At 44.9% G+C, this 27,221-nt stretch overlaps 1 protein-coding gene across 1 annotated transcript in view; it reads left to right on the top strand.

Moving 5' to 3' along the window:
• LOC146186219 (uncharacterized) overlaps nucleotides 1-25,445 on the top strand; it is a 224,327-nt gene extending 198,882 nt beyond the window's left edge. The window contains exons 3-6 of the mRNA XM_084608004.1: nucleotides 3,380-3,754; nucleotides 9,047-9,913; nucleotides 20,062-20,373; nucleotides 23,425-25,445. Coding sequence (XP_084464130.1) covers nucleotides 3,380-3,754; nucleotides 9,047-9,913; nucleotides 20,062-20,373; nucleotides 23,425-23,655 — 1,785 coding nt within the window. The 3' untranslated portion in view covers nucleotides 23,656-25,445. The remainder of the gene's footprint in view (nucleotides 1-3,379; nucleotides 3,755-9,046; nucleotides 9,914-20,061; nucleotides 20,374-23,424) is intronic.
• The last annotated feature ends 1,776 nt before the right edge of the window (nucleotides 25,446-27,221 follow it).

Here is a 27,221-nt window from a genome sequence, read left to right as displayed (position 1 = left end):
AATGATAGCCGAGTATATAAACATTTTCACCAGCTTTCAGTTTTGTCACAGGTAATGCGGAAATCAATCGATTGATACCAATTTTGTGGAAATGAACGCAGTAGATGCCCACCGTAAGAGGCAAAAAGGAAGACTATAATAGCAAACTACCTAAAACGTCTTCACCCTTGGTTATGAATCAATGGCAGAACAGCATAGGCATTCATTTTCACAATGATAGTCAAATTCCATCACTATATGTTTTGGCCTCTTAGGAAATTCAGACACGATATTATAAGAAATTACACTGGTAGCCCTAAAACCCGCAAAACAAAATGAAAAGATAACAGGATATGGCAGATTACATGCACATGTATTGGTGCATTGTTAACAAGCGAAAATAACTTCATGTTCTTTTTAAACTCAAAACTAGAAGGGAGGGGGTGGCTGCTCCTGACCCTACGGGGCTGGGACTGGTGTAGGTTACCGGCGCTTGCGAAGGGGTCTAGTCTGCCAATAGATTTATATCGATTGTAGGCTGTCATTGCTCCTGCCACCGCTTCGGTCGTGGACGACGGCTGTTGCGACGTGCGTCTTTCTCTCTCTCTTCTTTTTCTTTCTTGTCTATTTTCGCTTTTGTCCGCACGAGGCAGTGGAGGTGGCTCAGCTACAGAGCCATTAGCAGGCCCGTGCATTTTCTTTTCCTTTTACCTACAGTCGCAACAACAGGAACAACTGAGAACTAGTTTCATTAGCAACAGTTTTGGAAGGATACGCATTGCATACTAGAGTATTTGCGTATCTCGGTATTGGGTGCCGTAGGGAATCCGGGTTCTTGTGGAAATGAGCAATAAGACGTAGACTGTAGCATTAGGGTTTACTCAAATAAAAGTTCTGATTGGTCGACGGAATTATAAAGGCAACGCCAATCACTTCTTGCTGCAATTTTAAGTATCCCACATTAAAAAGAAAGCTGTATAACGAATTAAGGAATGGTTAGAATAAAGCCAATATTGGCGAGAAGGCTCATATAATTCATGTATTCAAGACATTAGAATAATTCAATGAATCAGATCGGTCGCCATACGGGTTTCGATATATGTCCTCTGCTTGCCACACTGGTGCGCAACGCATAGACCTCGAATGTGGTTAGTACCAAGAGTGTTAGGAGAGAACACATTGAACGCATTGTGATGCGTATGACTTCCTACCTTATGTTTGGGATTTGTTTTGATATTGCAGTATTATAGTTTTTGAATTGAGATTAGTTAGCAAGATAAAAAATCGAGCAAAGAACAGTTGGCGTTAAGAAAACCGCGTCTACTCGTTAATGCGCTCCCCAGGTATATTTTCTTACAAATTATTATGAATCTTTTAACTCTTCAAGATGTCCTTAACTTCTTTTGAGTAATCGCGCAAAAAATGCACATTTTAGTTTATTACGCTTCAGAAAATTGCCGGAGGTCGACTCTTTTTCTGGCATTACCAGAGGTCGTTTTTAACACAAAACTGATTGATTTATAGGAAGGGAAAGGAGCGGTAACTGTCCCCAGTCGGGTGAAATCACTCCGAAGCCCTACACCACGGCTCCCATTTCTCTCTTTCCGCTTTCACTCCCAGCTTCCTCCATTCCCTTACGACGCTGTTTAGGTGTCGAACGAACAAGTTACAGATACTGCTCCTTTCCTATCCTTATGAACCAATTTATTATCTCTCTTAACTTCTGTGAAACTGCAAAGACTGTTAAAAGCAACCTCTGTTTTCCCTGTAAATAAGTAGGCGCCAGACAGGGTATCTATTTTAAACACATCACCCAATCTAGTTTCAGACACAACGAAACCAACTGTACCAATGTTGTGTAGGTTATTAATTTTAATGCGACCCATTAAACATCTGATCAGTGGCGTCAGCAGAAACTGCGCTCAGAGTGACCTCTCCATCCGTCAATGAACTAAAAAAGCTTTGGCTCTGTGGTGAGAATCGATCGCGGCCAAGGCATTCTAAACGGGGACGCTTCCACCACGCCACGACACCTCTATCTATTGTCCACAAGAGTTTTGAGGTCTGCGCTATATAGATAAAAGACGTAATGTATACTGTAATATATGGATAACAGACGTCAGACCTAAGCGAGTAGTATACCTTTCCTGTGAATTTCCCCCTTCATTCGCGTGAAGTCGTAACACCAACATGTGGCATCCAGCGAAACCAGCTGCAGCTCCACCAACTTCCCTAGCCAAGTATGGAACGCACATGATGACAGTGAGCAGCGCTGAGGCTTTCGCATTTCTTTAATGCAGGTTCTCCACTGCCCTCGTAATTTTTATGTCTGTAACAAAACTATCAGTTTCCTTCATATAAGAGAAAAGAGGGGGGAAAACGGGAGGATGTACGGGAGCATGTCGGTAGCCTTGCTTTTCGTCTCATCTAAATGCGGCGTCCACTGGCGGGAATCGATACCGCATCCAGAGGCGCAACAGTCGAGCGCATTAACGACTGCGCCACCGCAGAATGCTTTGTATGAAAACAAAAAAGCGCTACAAAAGCCTGCGTATTTGCTAGATGGTAGCACTGGCTCCTTCCTGCATATTACATCATCACATCCTCATCTTAAAGAGAACTAATAGCAATGCAAACATGCATCTTCAGCAGAAAATGCAATGGCTGCGAGAGTGTAGAAGGGCACAGTAAAAAAGGTTCCACGATGCAGAGGCCAGAATGGTAGCCCCAGTGACGTGAGAAAGTGCAGTACAGTAAGCCAACCTATTGTAGGCTACTACTTGTTGATAATTGTGGCGTCCAAGGCTAATACTGACCATGGGAAGGAGTTCTGAGATTCATCGGGCTTTTGTAGACAGAAAAGGGGGCGGTGTCAGCTTGGACAAATGGTGTAGTTTACTTGAGGTCTCATTGAAGATGACTTCCAGAGATTGCGTAGTGATGTTAGAGCCCTCGAGGCGCCTGATCATCCATTGCCACTGTAACATTAAGGTAGTTCTTACAGTTCTTGGCTGCTCGATATTGGCTTCGCTCATCGTTACTGCCAAGCCTGTGAAGGGCTGCTGCCATAAACCGCGCATTTGTCGGCAGAACAGGAAACGCAGTCCTCTTGAACAGGGGATGTAGTTCATCTGAAGTCTCAACCAAAATGAATCTCAGAACAGCTTAGTCACATCAGCAGGAAAAACACGTAGGAGCATTCACGATGTTGGAATCAAGATGCTTTGATTTAGCTATGCTTGCCTGAAGACGAATTTGAAGCCGTTCCTCATGCTATTTGCGTACAATGCGTATAATTGAAATCGCCTGTGATACGTTTTTAATCCACACATTATGACATAGTCGAACTACAAATATTGTTTGTGAAAACAACTTCTCGTGTTCCTGCTCCACAATGCAGTCTGCGTCGAAAGGTGGCGCCGCCTTGAAGGAGTTCCTCCTGGATGTCGGCCTGCCATGGCCGCAGAAAAGTACGGCCACGCGACAGCAAATGCTCGACCTGCTGGTGAAATTTTCTCTTGACCTCGGAATGCCGACGCTGTGGAAATTTTTCATTGGCCGCCACTTCTCGAAGCCCACGGAGAATACGCTTTACATGTCTCTCGACATCCGATTCCACGGCTGGACACAGGACGTGGAAGTGCTTCATATTCGTGGCCTCTTGCATCATCACTTGCGCCGCGCTGCTGAAATGGTCGGAGGCACCGGCAAGTCTTACAGCAATATGATTGAAGATGTCCTCACGACTCACGAGCAGCTTCGGGACACTGTGCGGGTATGATTGTTCTAACGATCCTGCAAGATGTATTAGATATCTGTTACTTTTAGCTATTCGATGGCAACGCAATAATGTTCAGGAAATTATTTCCTAGCCTAGCAGTTCCATGTTCACTCATGGAACGTGCTGAAGCTGGTCGTTCAATACACGACATGTGTCCGCATATTTGATATAGAGAAGTTTTGATGAAGCAGATGTCATCCGACATGCAGGATGTCATGATACCTTGTAGAAGAGCGCAAAAAACGAAAACGTCTTAAGTTTTAGCAGACTGTTTTTGCTCGACTGAATCAACCAAATCATATTTTCTGTGGCTTTTAATATGTAGGCGTTGTGGAGGCTGTCCAGAAACATTGCGCCGATTTTCTGATATGTGTGTCATGTCTGAATGATGAGGTCATGAGATGTCTTGTTAGGGATGGTAGTTGAATATGCGAGATGATGTTTTCCTTAATATTGCGAGGAAATTTGCCGCCGCTTTCTTGAGGTGCATTTGATGTTTACATTACAAGCATCGGCATGTGCAGAAAAAGAGTAAAGAGGAGAGGCCGGAGAAGCCAGGGGATGTTAAATGAGGGAGAGAAAGAGGACGAGGAAGAGGAGAAAAAAGGACAAAGAGAGACCGGAGCAGCGAGGGGAGTTATGGAACGCCAAATTCGAAATTTTCATTTAAATTCACCATGTCGTTCAAAAATAAGAACACACTGCAATATGTAGAATTTGAACATATATTGGTATCCTTAATAAATAAAAAGAAGTAAAATTGCACCGATGCTAGGGCCAACTGTACACTTTCTCACTTTAACTCACTCCCAGCACATCATAGATGAGACGTTCAACACTATCTCTTCCAGCGCATTTTCAGAAATCTTGTCGCAGATTTTCCTTGAAAAAGAGATAAAATAACAACAATCACAATTCGATGGTAGGGAAACATTTTACTTTTCATTCATTTACGAGAGACACACATGATTGCTTAGGAATAAATGAAGTTCCGCGCTGTAAGCAGAAGATGCGTATTTCCGAGAGTTGTCTCGCAACATTAAAATCAGAGTGTTATTTTGTATGCACGACGTCGTGTTCGCCAGAAGGGCGCTTGTGCACACGGTGTGGGCCGCAAGAACGACAAAGCCGCATTAGGTCGCTCAAGTTTAGGGGATTTGGCCAATTTGATTCCCAATAATTGCTTCTGATCAGCGGACGTGCAACCTAATTGCAAGCCTTATCTTGTTTTCCCTAACATTTCGACGTTTCAGTACAGGCACCGAGTAATATTCGGCAGCGCGCGTATTCGTCTAAAACGCACGCAACAAGATAGTTGAAAGCTTGCTATATTCTAGGTAGCAGCCTTATTATTGTATGCAAAGTTAAAATTTGAGAATTTAAATTTAGCATCCAGCTTGGTTATTCCAACCAAAACACTCATCCATCGCTACGCACCCTAACTCGTTCTGACATATATCAGCAGTAAATGTTTCCTCTTATTCGCTTTCCGACACAAACAAAAATCCAAATTCGTGCTTGAATACGACGAAGATCCTAAAATGTGGTCTTAAGAAAACCCCCGCACAATTCCTGCCTTTTGTATCTGCCTATCTGCCTAGATGGAGGGGGCGCACAAAGATGTTCTCGTCGCGCTTACATGCCCGGTTTGGTGTAAAACGACTTAGTGAATATACAATCACTCAAAATTTCAAACATGAATACATCGTAAAATCGTAAATGCCACCCGAGCTGAATGACCATACGGATATTTCGTCCATCAGGCACTCACGATGTCCCACTCAGTATGCACGCAATCTTTCCTTCAACTAAAATAACGCTTTGGTGAAGTACATACGTATTTTGTCTCGCTTTTCAGTATGAACGAACGGCAAAGTGCAGGGCAAAACATACGAAAACAATGCAGCGTCGTGCAGGCACTGCCAGAAAGAACCCTCCTTAGTGCACAATAATATGCCAGCTAGCAGAAAATATAGAGCTTCTTACGGAGACCGAAATACCACCTACATGTGTTGCTGCAATTTGGCTCCAAGGATGCTTACCGCGAAGAGCGCCACCCTGACGGCACTTTTAGACGTTGGCTGTTTCCAGCAATCAATATTTATAACAGCGTCGCACAGCGAATAAGGACGCTCAAGTAATCGCAGCGCACAACCAGTAGTTCGGACGCAAACGCACTATTACTACACGCACGATGTCTTGGTCTCGACTAAAGACAGAAGCCGAACAGTTTTCTCTCGCGTGACCTGCAGGTGGGGAGAATGCTATAAAGTAGACAAAATTGCTTCGTTTCTTTTTTGTTATCATCAGCATGTCACAACCTTCCCCACTTTTCTTTCCGCATCCCCGCCGTCCCCGCTCAACGCCTTGTTTCTCCAAGGTCATAGACTGCCGCAGGCAAACTTGGCTAAGCGCTCTGGGATTGTCTTGTGTAGGGCCAATCTTCGAGCGAAGTTTGTGAATTGATTTTTTATGCGCGGCTTTTTGGCACAAACAGGCTCTTTCTTTCTTTTGGGCCCGTAGCAGATACAATTCCCACCATAAGAAAGCAGCTCAAGCATCACTTATTTCTTTGCGCTACCTATTCGACAATTTTGATCGCTGAAATCAAGATGCAAAGGCGCAAATGTGCACAGTTAGGAAAATGATTGTCTGGTCCTCATGCAGTGAATCACATTGATTTCTGGTTTCTTGCCTGACCAGCGCGAGATTCCGGAACAGAGGACATCTTTTCTTTTTTCATGCGCTTGATAATATTTATCAACTTCGAATGCATGAATTCATTTCGCAAGTGCAAGAAGTTATCACTTATCCTGTTTTCAATTTTCGCCCTTTTTGTCGCTTAGCATTCGCACTAGTTTTCATGATATGTTATTCTATTGCACTCAGAGTACGATTTGCCTGCTCAACAGCCTGAAATGCAGTGCACAGATGATGCCAGAAAGGTGCAAATGAGCGAGTCAACGTTCCCGCGATATTCAGTGCGCCATAATTTGCATGAAGCCTTTTCAGCAACTTAATCCACTCAAGCGGGTTCATGAAGGGTTCGTTAACACGCGCACCTTTCGTAATGAGCATCAAGATTTTCTTACTTCTCTCAGCTTGCATCCAACGGAAGCCCCCTGCACACCGGGAACTATCCCTCCATTGGCGCAAAATACAAACAGGAACATTTCCAAACCCATGGCTATATAGCAAACTTTTCCCAAATCTTACTGCACCTACGTGCAAACACTGCTAACAACCGGCCACATTCATTCTGATTATGTGAACATGTACACGAGACAACGCAGACAATTCAGCTACAGTGGATGCATAGGAATCCCTCCTGCGTACCACCGAGCTCGCCCAACAGCGCCAGCTCATTTTGAGCGCATTGGAGACCGCAGAGTCCCAAGGGATCCCTGCTGACCTTCTCTAAGCAGTGCAACCAGTCTTTCGGCTGTTTCCCCTATTTTTAGAGTAAATAAAGAGCTTATCATCATCATCAGCAACAGCATAAAAAAAACTAATATCTGGGCTCAAGTATCATTCAGTTTATTGAGAGGTCATGGGCATATTGACCGCCATAAATGCAATGAATTACGTTAATCATCGTCTTCAAACAATTATTATTTTCACACTCTCATTTGCTCTTGAACATGTATACAACGCTCATCTTCCATAAAACGCTGAAATATGTCCTAAAACAATGCTCAGATTATGCCTTGTTTACGTGAACTGCTTAATAAAACATCCTAATCTCAAGTGCTGTAAAATAAATATATTTAGAAAAGCAACATAAAATAAATTTAAGAAAATCATATGCAATGAATTGCTGCAGTGAAACATCAAAAATATCTTTGATGTGGCAGAATTTCTGTTTCGTAGGTAGATCGAGAATTTTTGAAGGATACCCCACCGCTGTAGCGAAGTGGTTACGGTGCTCGACTACTGTTCCCAAGGAACCGGGATCGCATCCCGGCTTCGGCGGCCGCTTTTCGATGGAGGCGAAAAGCAAGGCGCCCGTGGACAGTGCGATGTCAGTTGACGTTGAAGAACCACAGGTGGTCGAAATTTCCGGATTCCTCCACTACGGCTTCTCTCATAACCTGAGCCGCTTTGGGACATTAAACCCCACAAACCAACCAACCAATTTTTGAGGGATACCTGTTGACAGAATTTTTGTAGTGAAGTTACATCAATTTTTATGAGAACGTGTGGAATGAACTTTTATAGTCAAACCGCTTGAAGAGCTACCATGTAGGTGGCTCCACAAGGGCTGAGTTTCTGTTGCCATTCTATTGAGTCTATAAGGACTCTAAAGAGGTTGATCAAACCTCCATGTCCATTTTTTGAAGGGTAAAGCATTATTGGACCTACTTCGTTTGACGGCGCTGTTTTTAATTGCTAGAGTGTCAAAATCAAAACAAATGTATTGCCGCGTGAGTGGTACTACGTGGAGTTTCTAGAGGCCACATGAGTAATGCCCATCCCAACCGCTCTTTTTCAGACAGATAATCGTACCTCTATTTTAAAAAAGCACGACGAAGTGAAATCATGCCAGTTGCGACCAAATAAACACGCATCAGCCCTCTCAGCTATGGTTTTATGAAGAGATAGCTGATAATGATTCGCGAATTCTGCGTTGTTGAAACTAAGGCTTTGGTTGTATTATCCCAGATATTTGGCTTCGGCTATACTGACGCTTGTGTAAAGGATCTGTGGTGACAGTTTGTGTGTAACTGTTGCTTCGGTGGTAACTTGCGCATTATAGCGCACCTGCGAAAAAGACCAAGATAAGCACACGGGTTCCCATCAAAATGCGGACACCAATACATAGAGAAAATCGTTACAGCTTTGGAGAGTGATAGTACGTTCGACCTAAGGTCGTAACCATTGAAGATCGTAGGACTTACATTAACGGAATTTAGAGCAGATAATGATAGCAAAATAGACCTGGGTTCTGTCATCTCTTAACGTTGGTCAGTGTAGTTAGGTTCGTACCCATACTTTTGTTTTAAAACCACGGAAGCAGTACAAACACATGCGAAAGATTGATGCACATTTCGATCAATCCTAAACATCGCAGCAGTTCTTTGCTTTTATAGACTTTCAGTCTCAGCAATACTACAAGAAAGACGTGGCCGTCATTATATGGTAGTGCTTTCAGCTCCAAGTCTTACCTAAACAATAACGATTGGTCTAAGGCCAGCTGCATACCAAAGTAGCTATGTTTTGAATGCTACAAGGACGTCCTATTCTTTGCGTGCATTTGAATTTCGATGGTCGCTCGTTGTCATGCAGCATGTCGAGACAACGCTTGTGGCACCCCAGTACGTGAGCCTTAATGACTATGATCTGCGGCTGGCCATCAACGGGCACCTTCCGGACGATTCCCAACTCTGGATTGAAGACACCATCGTAGACCTCCAGCCAGGCTTATTCCGCGTCCTCGACAATAACCATCTGCGCAATGAGAGAGCTCTCGAAAACTTCAAGCTCTTCTTGGGTGCTTACGTCGTCTGGACGTTGTCTCCCTTGCTAGCCAGTGACCTAGATCACGCCATGCACGTCGACATGGGGAACCGACAACCATCCTTGACACGTAAGATCCAAGACTGTTTCGCGTCTGTCGGTCACCTCATGCCACTGGTAAGCTGGAAAGCGCAGGCGGACTACATACTGGACAAACCGCGAGCATGGCGCCTACTTCAGCTGCTAGCGAAGTCGGCCGTCCAATTTCTGCAAAAGTACAGCGAAGAGATGGCAACCAGAGCCTCAGCGGTCCTGATGCATTTGAGTCTTAACACACTGAACATGACCGTGTCTTGGTCTATGTTGGACAACATATACAGTTTCATACCCGCCACCGCTGGAGGAGGCAGCTATTTCGACCTCTACAGGCGCGTTGCACAGGCGTCCGTCAACTCGTGGAAGCAGTCAATACGCCGGCCTAGGTTGAACCTCTACAATTCCCCAGATGCATCAAGAGACATAACGTACAGAAACCTGGTCGCACGTGAGCTGGCGATAAGCTCCTCATACTTCGTTCCACCCCTTATGGTACCGGAACACCCACTGGCCGTGACACTTGGAGGCGCTGGCGTTCAAATGGCCTCCCAAATCATTGTGCTTTTGCACGTCATCCTCGTCTACAACGACAAATTCAAGGTGAGAGGCAACGCAGGATGCAGCAAGCGCTCGTATCACGCGTGCCTTTATAACCCAGGTGTTCATTATCTGCCACCACTCTGATCAGCTTTGTCTCAGCGTCGCGCTCACTTCCTCCACGAACAACCGAGCTCGCATTTTCACTTAGGGATGCGCAATAGCAACCGCAATTCCTAGTGCTGAGTAGCAGCTAAAGCTAGCAGCTTGCCTGCATGGGCGGTTGAAGGCACATTTGAGTCAATAGCAAGCTCTAAATGATCCCCAGATGTCGCCCGTAGTACACCAAGTTTGTTTTTTTCAAGCAGTGTAATCGTTAATAGTAAGGTCTATACCTAAGTGCGTAGACACATACATAGAAAACTTTCGCGAATAGTTCAGTCTAATGGCGATTTCTTTCGAAACAGCTGACAGTAGGTATCCTTGCGTGTCTAATATAATGTTGATACGTAACATGTAAACAAGAATACATTCCACATATCTTTCTTGAAGCTCTTCTTGCATCGATGTGCCGCCCGCCAGCTTTCTGTTAGAAAATGCACAGTAGGATTTACAATGCCTAACCTACTCCACATTGAAGACAGAGCGGATGGAGAACTGGTTCAGTAGGATGTGTTGTCGGGCTAGTTGTTGCAATACTTCATACATGATATAGTTGCGCGAAAAAAAGTGTCTTTTTTCGCGCACTATATCACATTTGAAGAATTATGATATGGATCTAGCAAGTGCCTATCAAAAGGTGTCTAAACTTGTCTGCATGATATAAAGATATGCTCTAACTAATATGAAGATACTCGTTTTCGCATCGCTTTCGGCCTAGAAGAGCGCCATTCTAGGCCCGTCGTCAGGCCTGAGTCGAATCTAAATGGGAGATCTTGTGTGGGAGCAAGTACAAAAAAGGAAATGCCACTTTCAAATGTCCTCGACGCACACCTCGCTAAGCGCTTGCCTGTTCAAGGTCTCGAACGTGACCTCGCGATCCGTATTCGCGAGGGAACATAATCGAGCAAGTCATTAGAAATACTAGTTACATTCATGCAGCTCGTTTTTAGTGTTTCCAATGCTCTGCTATTTCACAAACGGCTACAACTGAGATATATTTCTGAACGTAGTCTTCTGACACTTCGATATGTATAAACATTTTTATTTATGCGGGCTCGATGCAACCGTCGGGAAGATCTCTTAATAGGCGTTTCGATGGAGGCGAAACGGAGTGGCGTCCGTGTATTGTGCGATGTCAGTGCACATTAAAGAACCCCATGTGGTCGAAATTTCCGGAGTCCTCCACTACTGCGTCTCTCATATCCTAAGTCGCTTTGGGACGTTAAACCCCACAAACCACAAATCGCAAACCATATAGTAAAAATTCACTAACATAATTTTTGCCTTTCAGAGTATTTTACAGGTGTCTTTTGGCTTGGCGTAAATAGTCTTGAAGGCATATCGAAACTGAAGAAATACGTAACGTTAGATATTTAACATCATTTACGGAGTACATGTTAGTGTATCATTCCCAGTGTATCCGCCGGCATTGGCTCATTCCACAGCAGCACAATGCCATTGGCCCGACGATGATCCAATCTTGGAAAACAATGGCATCAATACATTTGTTGGGGGAGTTTGCTGCATTTGCATTGCTGGGCCATCATTCATGCCAAATATTGGTCCTTTGTACAGCCAGTTTGGAACTATATGTATGCATAGCCCATGTAAGACGACCTCCTCAATCTAATGGCATTTCCAAATTTGGGAAACCTGTTGTTTTTCCTACAAGGCCCTAGCTGCAACAGGCTTTTCTATTCATGTACCATGTAAACTTGCGCCATCAATAGTAATTATTGCGGCTTGCAGCACTTTACCTTGCATAGTTTAGTTACTTGAAATTCCTACTTTAGCCTCTAAGCAGGGATGCACAATTAAATTTCTGTTTAAAACGGATCAATGAATGTTTAACTTGTGAGTAATAGAAAACGAGACAGCAAAAGTTATCTGAAAAACAACAATAAATATTTATTTGATTCTTAGATACATGACTTCAATGCCTGGCCGCAGAGTATACCCTATTCCTATATACAGTGTTCATTCAACAAATATACCCATTTTGTAGCACTTATTGGGCTGCCTGCTTTATAAAGTAGCCCAATACTGATAAGCAACCCTTGGATGTGTCAGAAATGAAGAGAAAGGATTCTTAGAAGGTAGCTGGGGATGTTCAAGTAGTTGGGGCTATACGCTGCTGTGAGGCACCCAGGCGGAAAGAGTTTGTGCGGTGGCGGGAGGGTGGAATGGCTCAGCATACGCTTCTTGTTGCGGTCCCCCTCTTGATGTAATAAAGCCGGCAACCATTTCGGAATAAAATTCTGTGAATGCACAAGTTCCGTTCCTGCTATCACGTAAGGTAAAAACAAACAAAAACAAAAATCAAAACAAAGGCCTTACGGCATGACAAAAATTAGGCTAATTGTTCAAATAGACAAGCATTGAAAGCAAGAAATCTACAGCATATATGTCATTGCACATAAACACGTAGGCAACCATCGTAGGGTAGTCAGACATATATGTTTTAAAACATGACAAACACCTCATGAAAGGCCCGCATTTTGCTATCACAGTGGCGTCGCGGTGATCACCAATATGTAGCTGCACTAGTTTGGTATACTGCGTTTATAGATGTCGAGTTGACATAGGCGGATGGAAGGTGCAAGCCAATGGGCTACAGTGTCTTAACAAAGATCTACTCGAATAGCTCTGCTCTGCTTGAAAGGTAGCTATCTTTTACAGTTAAGTTGTATCCAGCCGTAAAATCTCAAATAATTAACTGCATATTTAATTACAGTGAGGCCATTCATCACCTTCACACAATATGACGGCAGTGTTTTAACAATGAAAAAACAGAAAAACAGATTGCAGCAAAACATATGAAATGCTGCAAGAAGTGAATATTTTTTTGGCATTTTTGGAATTCAATCCTACGGCAAATAAAAACAAAATATTGTTAAATTTATTTACAGAGATGAATCTACGTTAGCTGGTGCATTCACTGAAAGTTGGCGAGCTTCTTTTTCCTCACCTTTCCTTCTGGCGAGCGTCTTTGTCACACTTCCTTGTTCTCTCTTCTGCCCTGCTTCTAAATCCCCCCTTCTCAGACGAAGCCCCCTGTGCTGTCAGAGTCCCGAGAATGGCAGCGCTTTATTCTTGCGACATTTACAACTTGTGTTTTCTGAGAGGGGCGGCATTTGGACCATCGGTGAGATACCACGTAATTGAAGTCATTGATGCGTGTGAGCACAATAAATGGGCCTGTGTAGTGCGGCAGCAGCTTCTAGGACAAACCACTCTTACGGAAAGGTGTCCAGAGTCGTACTAAGACGCCGGAAAGATGATCGCAGTGCTGCTTAAAGCTGTCTTGCGAGGCCAGAGTGCATAAATGGGCGATCCGATGAGCCTGTTCAACGCTGTAGAGGGTGCTCGAAAGAGAAAGCCCGGTGTCGATAGATAACGGCAAAATGGTGTCGAGAGAACGTGTAGGCGGACGGACATAGAGAAGGAAAAATGGACTATAAGCAGTTGTTACATGCTTCGAGGTGTTATAGGCATATGCAGTGATGGAAAGCACGTCATCCCAGTTCTTGTGCTGAGAGTCGACATATATTGCAAGCATATTCGCCAGTGTCCGGTTTGTATGTTCGACGAGGCCATTTGTCTGGGGATGGTATGGCGTAGAGTGACGCAACTGGCAAGTACAATAGCGCAGAAGCTGTTCCACAACATCTGCCGTAAACTGGCGGCCTCTGTCACTGATAATTACACGAGGAGGTCCATGACGGAGGACGACAGCGTGAAGAAGAAATAACGAGACGTCAGCGGCGGTGGCGGAAGGGATGGCGGCAGTTTCACAGTAACGCGTGAGATGGTCAACGCATACGATGACCCAGCGATTGCCTTTCGACGAGCGGGGTAACGGGTCTAAGAGGTCAACACCCACTTGTTCATATGGTGTGGTTGGCGGTGTCACCGGATGTAAGTGGCGCGGCGGTGAAGTCGTGGGAATCCTGAACCACTGGCACTACACAAAGGAGGTCAAGTCACGCGGAGGCGTTCAACGCATGTTTGGCCGGTAAAAACGTATACTCAACGCAGCTAAGGGTCCTGGCAAACCCCAACTGCCCAGCGTGCATAGCGTGCATAGCGTGTAAAACAAAGGAGTAGAGGCTAGCCGGCACGACGAGCAGAAAGCGCGCGCCGCGAGACGATTAATTTTTTTGGTAGAGCAAACCATCGCGAATGCAGAAAGGGTTTGCAGATGTCGGATCACGAACTTTTTCAAAAAGGGGTGCCGAGTCTGGAATGTGGCAATTTCCGGAAACCGTACAGAAACGGCAGCAAGATAGACGTCAAAGTTGTCATCGCAAATAGTATTTGCAAGGGCCAGCCGCGAGAGGCAGTCAGCGTCGGCATGTTGGCGACCACAGAAGTAGAATTCCTGAAGGCGTAATGCGCAGTGAGCCAACCGACCGCAGATGTCGCACATATTCACTAGCCAGCAAAGCGAATAATTGTCGGTGATGTCTCTAAAGGCACGTCCATGACAAAACCGCTGTACGCCAAAAACGACGGTAAGACACTCTCGCTCCGTGATGGTATAATTGGGTTAAGACTTGCTAACTGTGCGTCTTGCGTAAGGGAAAACGTGTTGATTTTCCGCCCTGCCGTTGTATAAGCACAGCCCCCACGCCGATGCCGCTTGCCTCAGTGTAGAGTTCAGTGGGAGCTGTCGGGCTGAAATGGCGCAGTATGGGCCGTGAAGAAGGAAGAAGGTTGAGCTGTCCAAATGTAGAATCACATTTAGGAGTCGCATATAGGAGTCCAGGAGGCATGTGAGCGGGTAGGCTACGTCAGCAAACGTGGGGACGAAGCGCCTAATTAAAACCAAAGTCCCAGGAAACTCCCGAGTCTTCACAGACTTGGGCTCTTCGACGCGGTTGATAGCTTCAGTCATCTGTGGATCAGGCCTAACTCCGTATTTGCTGACCAGTTGCCCAAGTACAACGATCTGGCATTCCCTGATGCGGCACTTCTTAGAGTTCAGCATGAGACCGGCTTTCTCAGTGCATTTAAGGACAACAGCTATATAGTTGTTATGCTCGGCTTAGGTCCTCCAGAAATTCACGTAATCTAGGTAACGCACGCAAATTTGCGACTTCAGTCCACGCAAAAGAGTGTACATAATTCTTTCTTTCAAAGGTAGCCGGAAAGTTGCATAGGCCGAAAGGCATCACATTAAATTCATATAACCCATCTGGAGTCACGAATGTAGTCTTCTCTTTGTCGTTCGAATGCATCGAGATCTGCCAGTATCCAGACCGTAAATGAAGCAAGGAAAAGTAGGAAGCTGAATACAGGCAGTCAATGGCATCATTAAAGCGAGGGAGCTGATAAACATTCTTCTTTGTGACAGTGTTAAGGCGGTGACAGTCGACACAGAATCGCCATATGCCATCTTTTTCAGGAAAATCACAGGGGCGGCTCGCGGGCGAGGTTATTCCTGAATACTTTTCCCCGGAATCATATCATGAATTTGTTCGTCGATTATCTTACTTTCTGAAGGTGAGGCACAATATGGCGTCTGTCTAATCAATTGTTCAGACCCAGTGTCGATCATGTGATGGGTGTGGGAAGATGGAATTGGTGGTGGCTGATCTTGAGAAAAGTTGAACACATTCATATGTTTCATAAGAACTTCCATCAATATTCTGCGGTCGTTTGTGGGTAGCGATTTATTTATAGTGGACTGGAACTGGGAATTGGTAAGATCTGTATGTCTAGTTGAACGAGCAACGCCGTTACTGAACGCGACGATGTGCACAGAAAGGCGTTCATTTTCAAAGTCAGCGAGTTTCAAACCATGTGACAATATGGCAGGTTAGTTGGAATGGTCGACAGTCCAAAGCGTGGCACGGCCCTCGTTCACTCGAACAACGCTGGGGTGCACCAACACATTCTTTTTCGCGTCAGCAAGGGAAGCAGGTTCCACCAGAGCGTCGAAGGCATGGGGAGCTTCGCCCGAGGACACAATTGGACCGAAGATGGCGGACATTGCTTGAACGTCGGTATCTGTGAAGACAGAAAACACTTGGGTAGCCCGCGGCAATTCTTCTATGAGGGCCGATCGAAGGCTAGGTCTTATTGATATCCCGCCACTGCTGACCTCGAGAGTTGCGCCACACTGTTGAAAAACGTTAACTCCTAGAATAATTTGCGGCGAGCGCGGAAGCACCGAAACTTCAGCATTAAACATGTATCCAGCGATCGCTTCATTTACACAATAACAAGAAGAACCAACGATGCTCCCCCTACGCCTCGATCTATGAAAGTTCTATCTGAACCAAACATATTTTTACGGTTCCAAATGTTCCAAATCTGTAGTCTTCACACGTTAAGTAAGTCCATTTAAATTTATTATTCGTTTCACCGGTCTAGCATCACACCTGTGTATATCATGCTATTGAACCAGCAGCATAACACCTACATATTGGTGCAAACCAAGTTCTTGGAACTCTGCAGTGAACTCCAAAAAATCTCCTGTTGTTTGCTAATGTTCTCAAGACAGAGGATATCCTAATAGTTCATCAGACCACGCTCTAGTCATTCATTTAAAAAAACATGTGAGTGACTATACCATAGACGCCAGTATGAACGTTAAAACCCCAAGTGGTCGAAATTTCCCGAGTCCTTCACTACGGCGTCTCTCATAGCCTGAGTAACTTTGGGACGTTAAACCCCATAACCAAACCAAACCGAACCATAGCAAAGAACTATTGTGTACCTAAGCTGGTAGGCTTATGTTTTTAATCCACTAAAGTTGTAATGTCTCTCACACCTCTGTTTCTTCACGCATTTTAATACGAGGGTGATGTGAGGGGTAAAATTAATTCGAAAACGTGCGCGCTTATTCGCTGCTTCCTGTGCTTCGATTCTTGTCGCCATATTGAAATGCATTAGCTTAAAGCTATAGCCTCTTACCTAAATGGATCACGTGGTCAGTGCAAATAAGTACGTCCATTTCCCTTTATTAAGAGGCGTTTTTACAGCAGGCTTTACCAATGCTAGAAGACTCGCTCAATTTCGCAATCATGGATTTCGCAATTTCGCAACCGCCGCCACATGTCACGGTGTGTTTCTGCCGAGTATGTTGATACGCCGTGCATGGTATTACAGTCTAGTCGTGTAAGCGCATGGAGCCACGATTTCGTCCCACCGACGACCAGAAACGAGTAAATGCAGCGGTGCGATGCGCTTTACATTTGGCGGTCTCGCCCTGTTTACAAAGTATAGGCGGAGCTGCACGAGTTCGCGGAAAAATCGAACTCACCACTCACAATAACCGTTTCCGGACAGGCCACAGTAAAACCGTGTAGGTTATCTGGCTCCATTCAGCCGCACAATTCGAGATAGGCCGTTAAGCCTCGGCTACGCCGCATTGCAGCGTCGCCTCGCTCGGTGTAACTGTAGCAACACGATGCTTGCAGCGTTAGTTGTGGAGTGCACTAATCAAAACATGCCGCTTCACTTGCGAAACTGATCAAACAAATACGCACAGAAGCACACTTTCCACCGCAGTACGCTTGAGGAACGTTTTATCCCTTTGACCTTGATCCGTCTCAACTGCTATACGTTGTTCTATACACCGTTATAATTGTGGATTCAAACTTGAGATAAAACTCCGTTAGAGCTCCGTGGAAGAGCAGACGGAGTGGCTTTGGAGTTCACGAATTTCTGTACTTTGTTTTGAACTGAGGTTGTTCCCACTGTACGGAGTGTAAACGCGGCTGTGTGCCGTCAGTGCTCCCATTTCGCAAAATTGTGTTTAGTGTGGATCGATTTGCGCGCCAAGGCGCTCTTAGACTGCTCGCGGAAGGCTCCAAGCGTTCTGTAATGGCGTATTTATGTTGACAGATTGCTTTCTTCGTGCTCATAATTTACTCAGCTTTGTCTGACTATCTGGTTCGTTCCTGTTCTAGTGACAAAGGAGCAGCCTCCTGCGCGCTTGTATTCTTGCAGTGATTCTTTTTTTCAATTGACACATATGAAGCACTGCTGTAACAAATAATTATTTTTAAAACTCCATATTTTAGAGGCATATCGCTGTTTGAAAGCTTTTCAAGCGCTCTTTATTATAGAATATTGGAGAAGTGTGCGCGGAAATTTCCAGCTTCTTAGCATGAACTTCCAGAGTATGCACGCGCACGTGATTTCCTACTTGCTTCAAGCATATTATTCTACCTTGAGTTAACGCCCTAGTCAGCTTTCTTTAGAACCGGGAACTGCTCGAACCATTTTTTAACTGCTTAGCTATTCAAATATATTATACACTGGGATAAAAATGCGTGTCTCTAATGTCGTTGGAATTAGCTGAATACGTGTGATCTTCCGCGGTGCAATGCTTCTTCCTGCACCACAGATTAGCCCCTTTACCTGAGCATATCAGTTCAAGAATGCAAAATGTCTCAACTAAATTTATGAATACCGTTTATGTTATGTTCTATACGGAACGATTAGTCTATGGACTATGATGTCGAAAGCATGTAGTCCACAAAGGTTGCGAACATGAAGAAATGCTTTCGCCTCATCATGCAGGTATCGGAGTCGGAGATCGAAACTGCTCAATTTTTCCTCCCGCCTAGCGAGGCAAGAAAATGCCGTCCACTTCTTTCCTCATTTTCTCCAAAAATGTTACACGGCTGCGTCGCATAATTTAACATATATAGCGTTGATAGTATTGGTAACAGCAAAGCTGTTTGAAATAATTTGGCTAAAAGGCATAGAAAATGACATATTTAATCTCGGTCGGTAGCATGATTAGCAACCAAGCCATTTTCGCAGATACTGAAAGCGCGCAGAATAACTATCAAGAGGAATTTACAACCAAAATTTAGCCCATTTCTTGTCATAAACACGTAGTCGAGGAAAAACAAAATGAAAACCTGAAAAAAAAAAGAAAAGAGTGTGAGCAACAAACATTATTACACGTGAGCTGTTGGTCCGCGTAATTCGTGATCTGGCCACAGGAAAATTTCCCCCGACAACACTGCGCACTTCATTAAGGATAAAAACAGTTGTTGTAGTTAAGCAATGATGAACATGTTTTATACTGTGTTACCATTACCGAGGAAGTGATAAACTCAAAGGATCTGTTTTCAGCTATGAATTATTCCACGTAAAGTCGTCGATTGGACAGTGCTACGCATGCTTAGGATCCATTAGATGCCGACTGCAGGATCAATATTTTAGCCAAATTTTGTGATGCTTTAGTGAGCGCCCTAGGAAAATACGTTGATATCAGCGATTTGCATTCATATTTGCTAAACACTGTTCGGAACACTATTCTTTACCAGAATAATGTAAGGTTTCTTTGTTGTTTTTTAAGAGCGCGAACTGAGCACGAACCCGTGCAAGCCACTGAAGAAGCCACTTTTTTGTTTTAGTCTCCTTTGTTTATTCCAAGGACTACTAATACTGCCGACGCAACACAATATAGCACTTGCTTGTGGTTGCAGCCCAAATGAAAAGGGAAACAAGGTCGTAGGACACTTCGGCATCAGCCGCTCCCTCTTTAAAGCGCTGTTTACATACGACACAAGCTGTGCAGCGACGTTTAGCCCCCAAGAGGCTCGAAATGGTTGCAGTACTACTGCCGCCAACTGTTGTACGCAAGTTTAACTCCTCCCTGTAAACACCCTATAAACTTCACAAGCTCTCGATGAGGCAGGAAATTACTTATCTAACATTGAACTTCAGCCCTTACGCACTATTTTGAGGGGTCGCTACTAACCTTGGGTGATTTTTAAATTTGATGTGCAGGCATATCAGGCTCGGAGCTTTTATATAAAAAAAGATATATGAGTTCCGCATTGAATACAACAGAAACAAAGCTGCCAATGTCGAGGTTTTTCAACGTATATATTTCCTTCACTTGTACTGCAAACAGGTAAAAAGCAAATTGTGGTAACCTCGAATTTTATCACCTTTTGATGGAACCGTGTTTTAGTGCGGCTTTTTGGCTTCAAGTTTCATCTCTTTTTTCAGTCAAGCTAATCCCTGCGGTCACTTTGCCCGTGCAAGGTTCGCAATCGTAACTACCGTGTTTGCAGGCTGACGTGGCAGCCCTGGGATCCCTGGAGACGTTTTTTGAGGACCTATATGCCTTCTACGACCACTTCAATGACCGGGGGAAGTTGATGGGCCTGCTTGATATGACAGACAAGGAGATTCTGCACATGGTGTCAGAAGGCTTGGCGACTCTGGTGGTTTCGTATGCGGTCGAGTCCAAAGGAGCTGTGACTGCAAAGCCTGCCGATCCAAAGGCGTCCACTAAGTTCGGAGCCATTCCTCCTGGCGCGCTGTTTTTTCTCGTCAACTGCTTCATGCAGTGCGGTGGGGCAGGACGCAGTCGTTTGCTCAAGGTACATCTGCGCTGTGAGAGTTCGTTGTCATTATGGTTTGATCATAAGAGGCTTGTCTAGCATACTCTTAACCTGGTAGTAGATACGGTGTGGTTATAAGTGGAAAGTTTTAAACAGTTTCACTATAAACGGAACATTTTTAAAAGTTCTACTTATATCTGGAACACATGTGGAACCAGAATGAGAATTTAGAGACTTAGCCATCATTACTATTTTCTAATTCTGAAGCATTTTTTATATTAAAAGTTATGCCACTACTCTCCCATTGCTCACCACATGTGTATTGTACCCATCGGCGGTGGCGGTGCTGAGGGAGTGGCTAGTTCCGCTGCTCAGATGCCATAATTTGCGAGAGTCACTAATATCAGGGGTGCATCATAGACTCAAAAACTAATAATTAAAAAGTGTACTTAATATGATGTCTGCAATAATATAAAAGGAAACTATGAAGGTGCGAAGGATTTCGAGATATTTAAAAGCCACAGTAAACATTTCCCCGAAAACTGTATGATGCGCTACTTGAGACAGGCAGTCGGCCATTACTGGGAATAAAAGCCACGCTTGAAAAGCTGCACCAAATGCTTAGCCAACGATACCCCGCTTTCTGGCACATGACTGCACAATGTCCCAAGAAACACACACAACCCGCCACAAAATGCGTTGTTGCTCATTGCGTATGTCTACTACGAAACCCATGGTCGCGGGTCCGAATCCCAGCCATGGCGGTTGCACTTGCGATTACATGATAGCGGTGGTAATGGCGGCAGTCATAGTTGGCATTTTTCGGTTCGGAGACATCAAACGCTCGCCTGCTGAATAATGTCAATGCTCGTTATTGAAAGAAACATCTACAGTACCTAGTCGAAATTATTCTTGAGCATTCCCGCGTCGTCTCTAATAACACATTCACAGCTTTGGGACGTTAAATAGCACTTGCCACGTTCTATACGTCTCTTTAGTAAACCTTCCCGTACCGGAAGCAGAGTGATAAATGACATTTCAACGTGCCGCTTTGAAAATAACGCGCGACGGTTTGTAAATGCTACCTGCACTCTCATATGTCGTACCATAAGCACCCGCATTGCGTTCAAGTCCTACGGTGTGACTCTGTGCGTGCCAGAGCCATGGGAATGCACCATTGTTTGTAATATGAACCAAGCGAGTCTGTTTGGCGTATGGAGCACTGTCTCACGTTTTGTAACTGGGTAATACGCTTATGGCCGGAATCCTTAATCTCAACAATCAAACAGTGAATAGCGCCCTCTGAGCAACGAATATTGCAGGTTGCTGACGCTAGCAACTGAGAGATAGGCTTGCCACTAAAAAGAATTGCTTCAATATTTTTCATTTTGTGGTTTTATTCTGGGCTGTTGAGGCGAGTGTTATATGCAGAGTTTCGTCTTGATATTTGCTGAATGGACTGTTTACCTATCGCCTGAAAAAAAAAACTCCATTTGCGAGCTCTCTTTGTCAGCTACTGATTCACAAAAAAATAAATGGAGTGCAAAGACGGGCGGAAAATAGAGAAGCCTGAGTGCGCACTGCTCATATAAAATCCATTGGTGTCGCAGCTTATCGTACCAAGTATCCTGATAAAGAGCAATTGCGATAGTCCGGGGCCCTCTACCGCTGACGGGGGCCAGAACGACTACAAATGGCACACAATTATGTGTGAGCAGGCAAACGTGTCCGATGTTGTCGTTAGGGGTGTTGTTACGAAACTACTCACTGTTAGTTCTGAAATTTTCTTGTTATGAAAAGTGGCTACTACGGTACAGCGCTAGACATGGCTGAAGCAGAAACACCGCGAAGACCACTTTTTGCGTAGTTAAATTTTAGTCTTCATATTCCTATGTTGTCAATAATATGCCTCTGATGCGAATTAACAATTATAAATCCCTCGATGTAATATCAGATGATCTCAGTTGGGAGTCGCATGTCAACTAATATGTCACATCAGCCGCATTAAAACGACACCTGTTCCTCAGAAGACAGCTCCATCGAGCCCCGCCTTCGACAAAACTAATTGCATATAACGGTTTTGATCGATCTGTTCTAGAATATGCGACTGTCGCTTGGTTTCCCCACACGAAATGTCTCATAAGTAAATTAGAATGCATTCAAAGAAAGGCAGTCAGGCTTACGTTTAACATTTAAAGTTATACTGACTCACCGACTCAACTACTAACCGACGCCGGAATTCTCACTCTGAAAAATGGAGCCAAACTGCACGTCTAAAGCTCCTTTATCAATTGCTGCATAACCGAATTATTATTGATAAAAGTAAGCCCATCATGACCTCAGAGGCGAGACCCACTAGGCATAAACATAACGAAACACTAAAAAGAATATTTTTTCCGCACTGACTGCCTGAAATATATGGTTGCAGTAAGAAAGTGGAATAACCTTGGTCATTACATCACTAGTACTAAATCACTCGATACTTTTGCAAAATTAGTTGAAAATCACCTTCTGTCGTTATCACATATTTCGAATGTCAGCGTAACCAAGTAACTACATGTTTATTGCGGCATTTTTTGGTCATATCATTGTTTCTATGTGATGCTATGTGAGCCATGGCTAACCTATCAGTATGATCATGTTTTTCATTCGTCCGTGCTCTTCTGTGTATAACTGTGTAATGAAAAGTGGCACTGTATTGCCATTGTTCCACCTTTAAGCTCCTTTTAAGAGTACGCATTCGGCATCTGACATTTTTAGCCGGTAGTGCATTTCACCCTAATATGCTTTGTATTAAATATCACTCATGGCAAAATCTCAATGAATTAACAGTACGTATAAATAAATAAATAAATAGTACGGAGCTGCTGATGAGCGCTGTGGGGTGATGCGTGTGTCCAAGTAGCTATTATGACGCGGCTATTACACTTCCTTTCCTCTACTCAATTTAAAACAAAGCTCTTACCACCGTCTCAAATCCTGCATTGCGAATGAGGTGACTGTGAATACTATAACTCGTCTTTGAGAAAGGGGCTTGTCGCAAATGTGCAATATAGTTCTAGCGAACAATAGCATCATGTTTCCTTGCAGATGGCGTACTGCAACAGTGCCCTTCAAACGGTCCGGGCGTTCAGCGAAGCTTTCGACTGCACTCCACGGAACATGCTGGCGACTGGCTTCTACTGGCGGAAGTTTCCCCACGAACCTGAGGAGGCAAAAAGCTTTCACTCTCGCCTAAGGCTTGAACCGCAGCGCATCGTTTCAGCCTACCACTCCGGCCACAGAAGAGCTCATTTCGGGAACAAATCTCTGGCCCACTAACCAATCAGTGTTCTGAAAGTGCTCGTAATCTTTATTGTGCGTATAATTGTACATTTTTATTGCGTACTTCGTAGTAGACGCACCAGTGCAAGCACCACAGAAACTGCTTATTCAACAATTTCTTAATGTATCCAAATGTGTTGCGTAGGGAGACTCGTTGCGTGACTTTTCCGCGTGAGTTTGATTTGAAACAGATATTCTTGATGTTTTCTATCCCAGCCATTGCATGTGTATTCCCCTTACGATTTTCGGCGTCGACCACTTTTCATGAATCTCTATTTCTCACACTTGTCTGATTGTGATTAAACAGTTTGTTCCCCTCTATTTCGACAAGGTTACTCTACATGGTCTGTACGAAACACGACGAGGTTGCTATTCAGTTTACATTTTCTGCCGCGTCCAACAACCGCGGCATTTAGTCATTTAAATCAATAATTAGGCCTAGGACCAGCACTACACTTAAACGAAGCGCAAGCTAGAAACAGTGTTTCCAGCCGTTCTTTGATATGTCATCACTTCTCACATTAGCATTGGCATGGATTCGAGCTTCCTTCACTCTGGACGATGTTGGCGAGTGGCGCGGCGTCTCTGGCTGAGGAGGTCCCTGGACGGGGTTTGACATATCCGGCACAGCCAACGAGGGGTAGATCTCTTGGTCTGTGACCCGGGACTCAGACCGCCACGGCGAACGTAGCTCCTGTGACATCGATGCATTGCTTCGTCTGCAGTCCGCAGTTCGTACATGACGTGTCCTATCCGTCGCACAACACGAGCCGACACCACTCACGCTCTGGTTGGAAGGTCCGCACGTACACAGAGTCATCCGACTGAAAACCTCGAACCTCGTGCTGGCGGCTGCAGTAAGCATCGAGTCTCTCTCATCCGGTTGAAGGCTTGATAAGGCAGGCTTGAATTTTCGGCCCAGCATGACTTCGGCTGCCGATTCACCGGTCTCGAAGTGCAGTATAGAGTGCTGTTTGACCAGAAACCGAGAAACCTTGCATATTACGCTGCCCTGTTTCTGTTTCCGTAATGCACACTTCAGTTCACGGATCATACGCTGCGACCTTCCGACGTTCTCACCGCGGGTCTTCTAAGCGTCTCTAGCAGATACGACAATGTCCGCCGTCGGTTCTTTTGGCCAGGCCTATACCGCTCATTCCGCCACTACGTGGCTCTTTGTGACAGCGGTCAACGCCGGAAAAAGCCAACAGTTTTACCAGCTGGACTTCTGCAGCCGATCGACATCCCCATGACCCATTTTCTCGAGTGGGTCTGGATCTACTAGGGCCTTTTCCGCTGACCGCATGGGGGACAAATGGATTGCGGTGGCCACTGGTTACACCACACGCTACGTGGTCACACGAGCCAACCAGTTGTGCAACAATGTCGCTGCTTTCCTCCTCAACGACGTTATACTTGTCCATGGAGCTCACCGCCAACTGCTCACCGACAATGTCCGTTGCTTTCTTGCCCGTGTAGTCGACGATATCCTACGGCTGTGCAACGTTCGTCATTCTTTCACGACTGCCTACCATCCACAGACGAACGGGCATACCGACAGCCTTAACCGGACACTGACTGACATGCTGTCTATGTACGTTTCTGATGACCACCGCGACTGGGACATAACACTGCCATTTGTGACATTTGCATACAATTCGTTGCGTCACAGCACGTCGATATGATTCCTGTCATCGCAACACCAGAGCATCCTTGCGGCTCTCTCGTGCTACTTTGGACCCCAGCTCGCCGCGTCGGCCTATCGAAAAACCTTTTGCCCCGTTATACTGGACCCTACCGTATTTTACGACAAGTGACTCCAGTGACATACGAAAAGCTCCATAGCATCCCACACGCCACACCTCTACACCACGAACCGAGACGGTCCATATTGCTCGCCTCAAGCCGTACTACACGGACGCTGTGCTGGGCGCTAGTAAGCACCGGGATGGTGCTTTTCCGCCGGCGGGATAGTGTTACATTAGGCGGTGCATACACTGATATGCACATAAGGAAGAGAGAAGAAGCTCGAGAGTTTTGGAGAAGACGACGTTCGAGCAGTGTCGGCTGGTGCCTGCAGAAAACGCCTGTTGTTTGAAAGCCCTCTCTTCCGTGTCCGCTCTCTCCAATCCCAAGCGGAACTACCCCGAAACACCTTCATCACCTATATCTTTGGCAAGAATCCTATCCCTAATTGTCGTCTCTCCAGTAAACCTCGATAACACAATGCATTTCCGCCTTTCAGCATAGTATATTCCTCATTCGGCTTCTTACCATCACTAAGCCCTACCACATCCCATTTCATGTGCTCTAATCCCTCTAACACTACTGTTAAACTAGCCAGGGTCTCTTTTCTATGGCGGCCTGTTTGGAGACAGAGATTCTTAGAACCCGTTGCTGCGTTACAGGTCTGACCGCCGCCTTTGTCAGTCGCTGCGCAGGCGCTGGGAAATGAGAGCCGGGGATTGTAGTATTCACAGGGGGCTGTGAGCAACTACTACATCAAGGTAGCCAAATTCTGTTCTTTGAATGAGCGCGTTTCCGGAGGTGTTACCGGATAGGTCGCACCCCAAGCCTCTTTATGCAAATCCGTAGCCACGCGGATGGTGTTTAATCCGGTACAGAATTAAGCTTTACCGGTATTTGAACCACGGATTTCTTGCACGCGAGGCAAATGTTCTACCTCTAGGCCATTGCTGCTATTTATGTCACATCGCTTATTTAAATCGGAACGACACTGCACTGCAGTGAAATGATAATAGCGTTCTTTTGCGAGAATTTGCGAAAATATGTTTGAAAGCAGCTGAGCAAAGATTTCTGTTTTTACTGTATCGAATCAGGTGCGGCAAAATATGAACGACACTTTTGAAACAACTAGCCGGCCGAGTTAAGCGCAATGACTTTTCTAAAAGGCACTACTAGACGATTTTTCTGGGCTTTTACATCCCTTTTCTGACGTTATAACGGTTATTTTATTCACCACAGCGAGTGGGATAAGGCAATTAAGAATGTTTTGATAATAAGCAGAACCAACGGCAGCTTTGATGAACTACAAGAGTGAATAAGCAAATCTACTGACGCCCACTTACTAAATTCCTATTCTCTAAGAATGCATCCCAATGTTTCTACGTGCGGCTGAAGGACACATGAACACACTTTAAGCCCTCGAAATTGCATCGACAGGGCTTGCATCTAACTTTTTTCACGATTATTCGAAAGGGTATACAAGAGCTAGGTATTGCAGGTCAGCCCAACACTGATTTAAACAAAGCATAGCCAGGCCGCGTGAATAGCCTACATGTGACTGGCAAACACTGTGTGAAATTCGGGTTGTATTCTACTCAAACAAAAACATACATTGCTCCCACGCAATATTGCTGGCTGTAAAAACAATAATTACCTAATCATTACGCGGAAGTGGAGTTATTAGAGCTGGAAGGTGGGTTTACTACATGGAGAGGACACATTTAATAGAAGCAGGACGCTGCAGCATCCTTGAAGCAGTTGACATCGAGGCTCAGCCACAGCGATCCCCCTAATGTCTATTTTCGCTCTCATTCGTG

This window comes from Amblyomma maculatum, chromosome 6 (genome assembly GCF_055883805.1).
Source record: "Amblyomma maculatum isolate TAMU_Amacu chromosome 6, ASM5588380v1, whole genome shotgun sequence".
Taxonomy (NCBI): domain Eukaryota; kingdom Metazoa; phylum Arthropoda; class Arachnida; order Ixodida; family Ixodidae; genus Amblyomma; species Amblyomma maculatum.
Note: the sequence above shows the minus strand (reverse complement) of the source record. Positions and strands in the feature narration are given on the sequence as shown.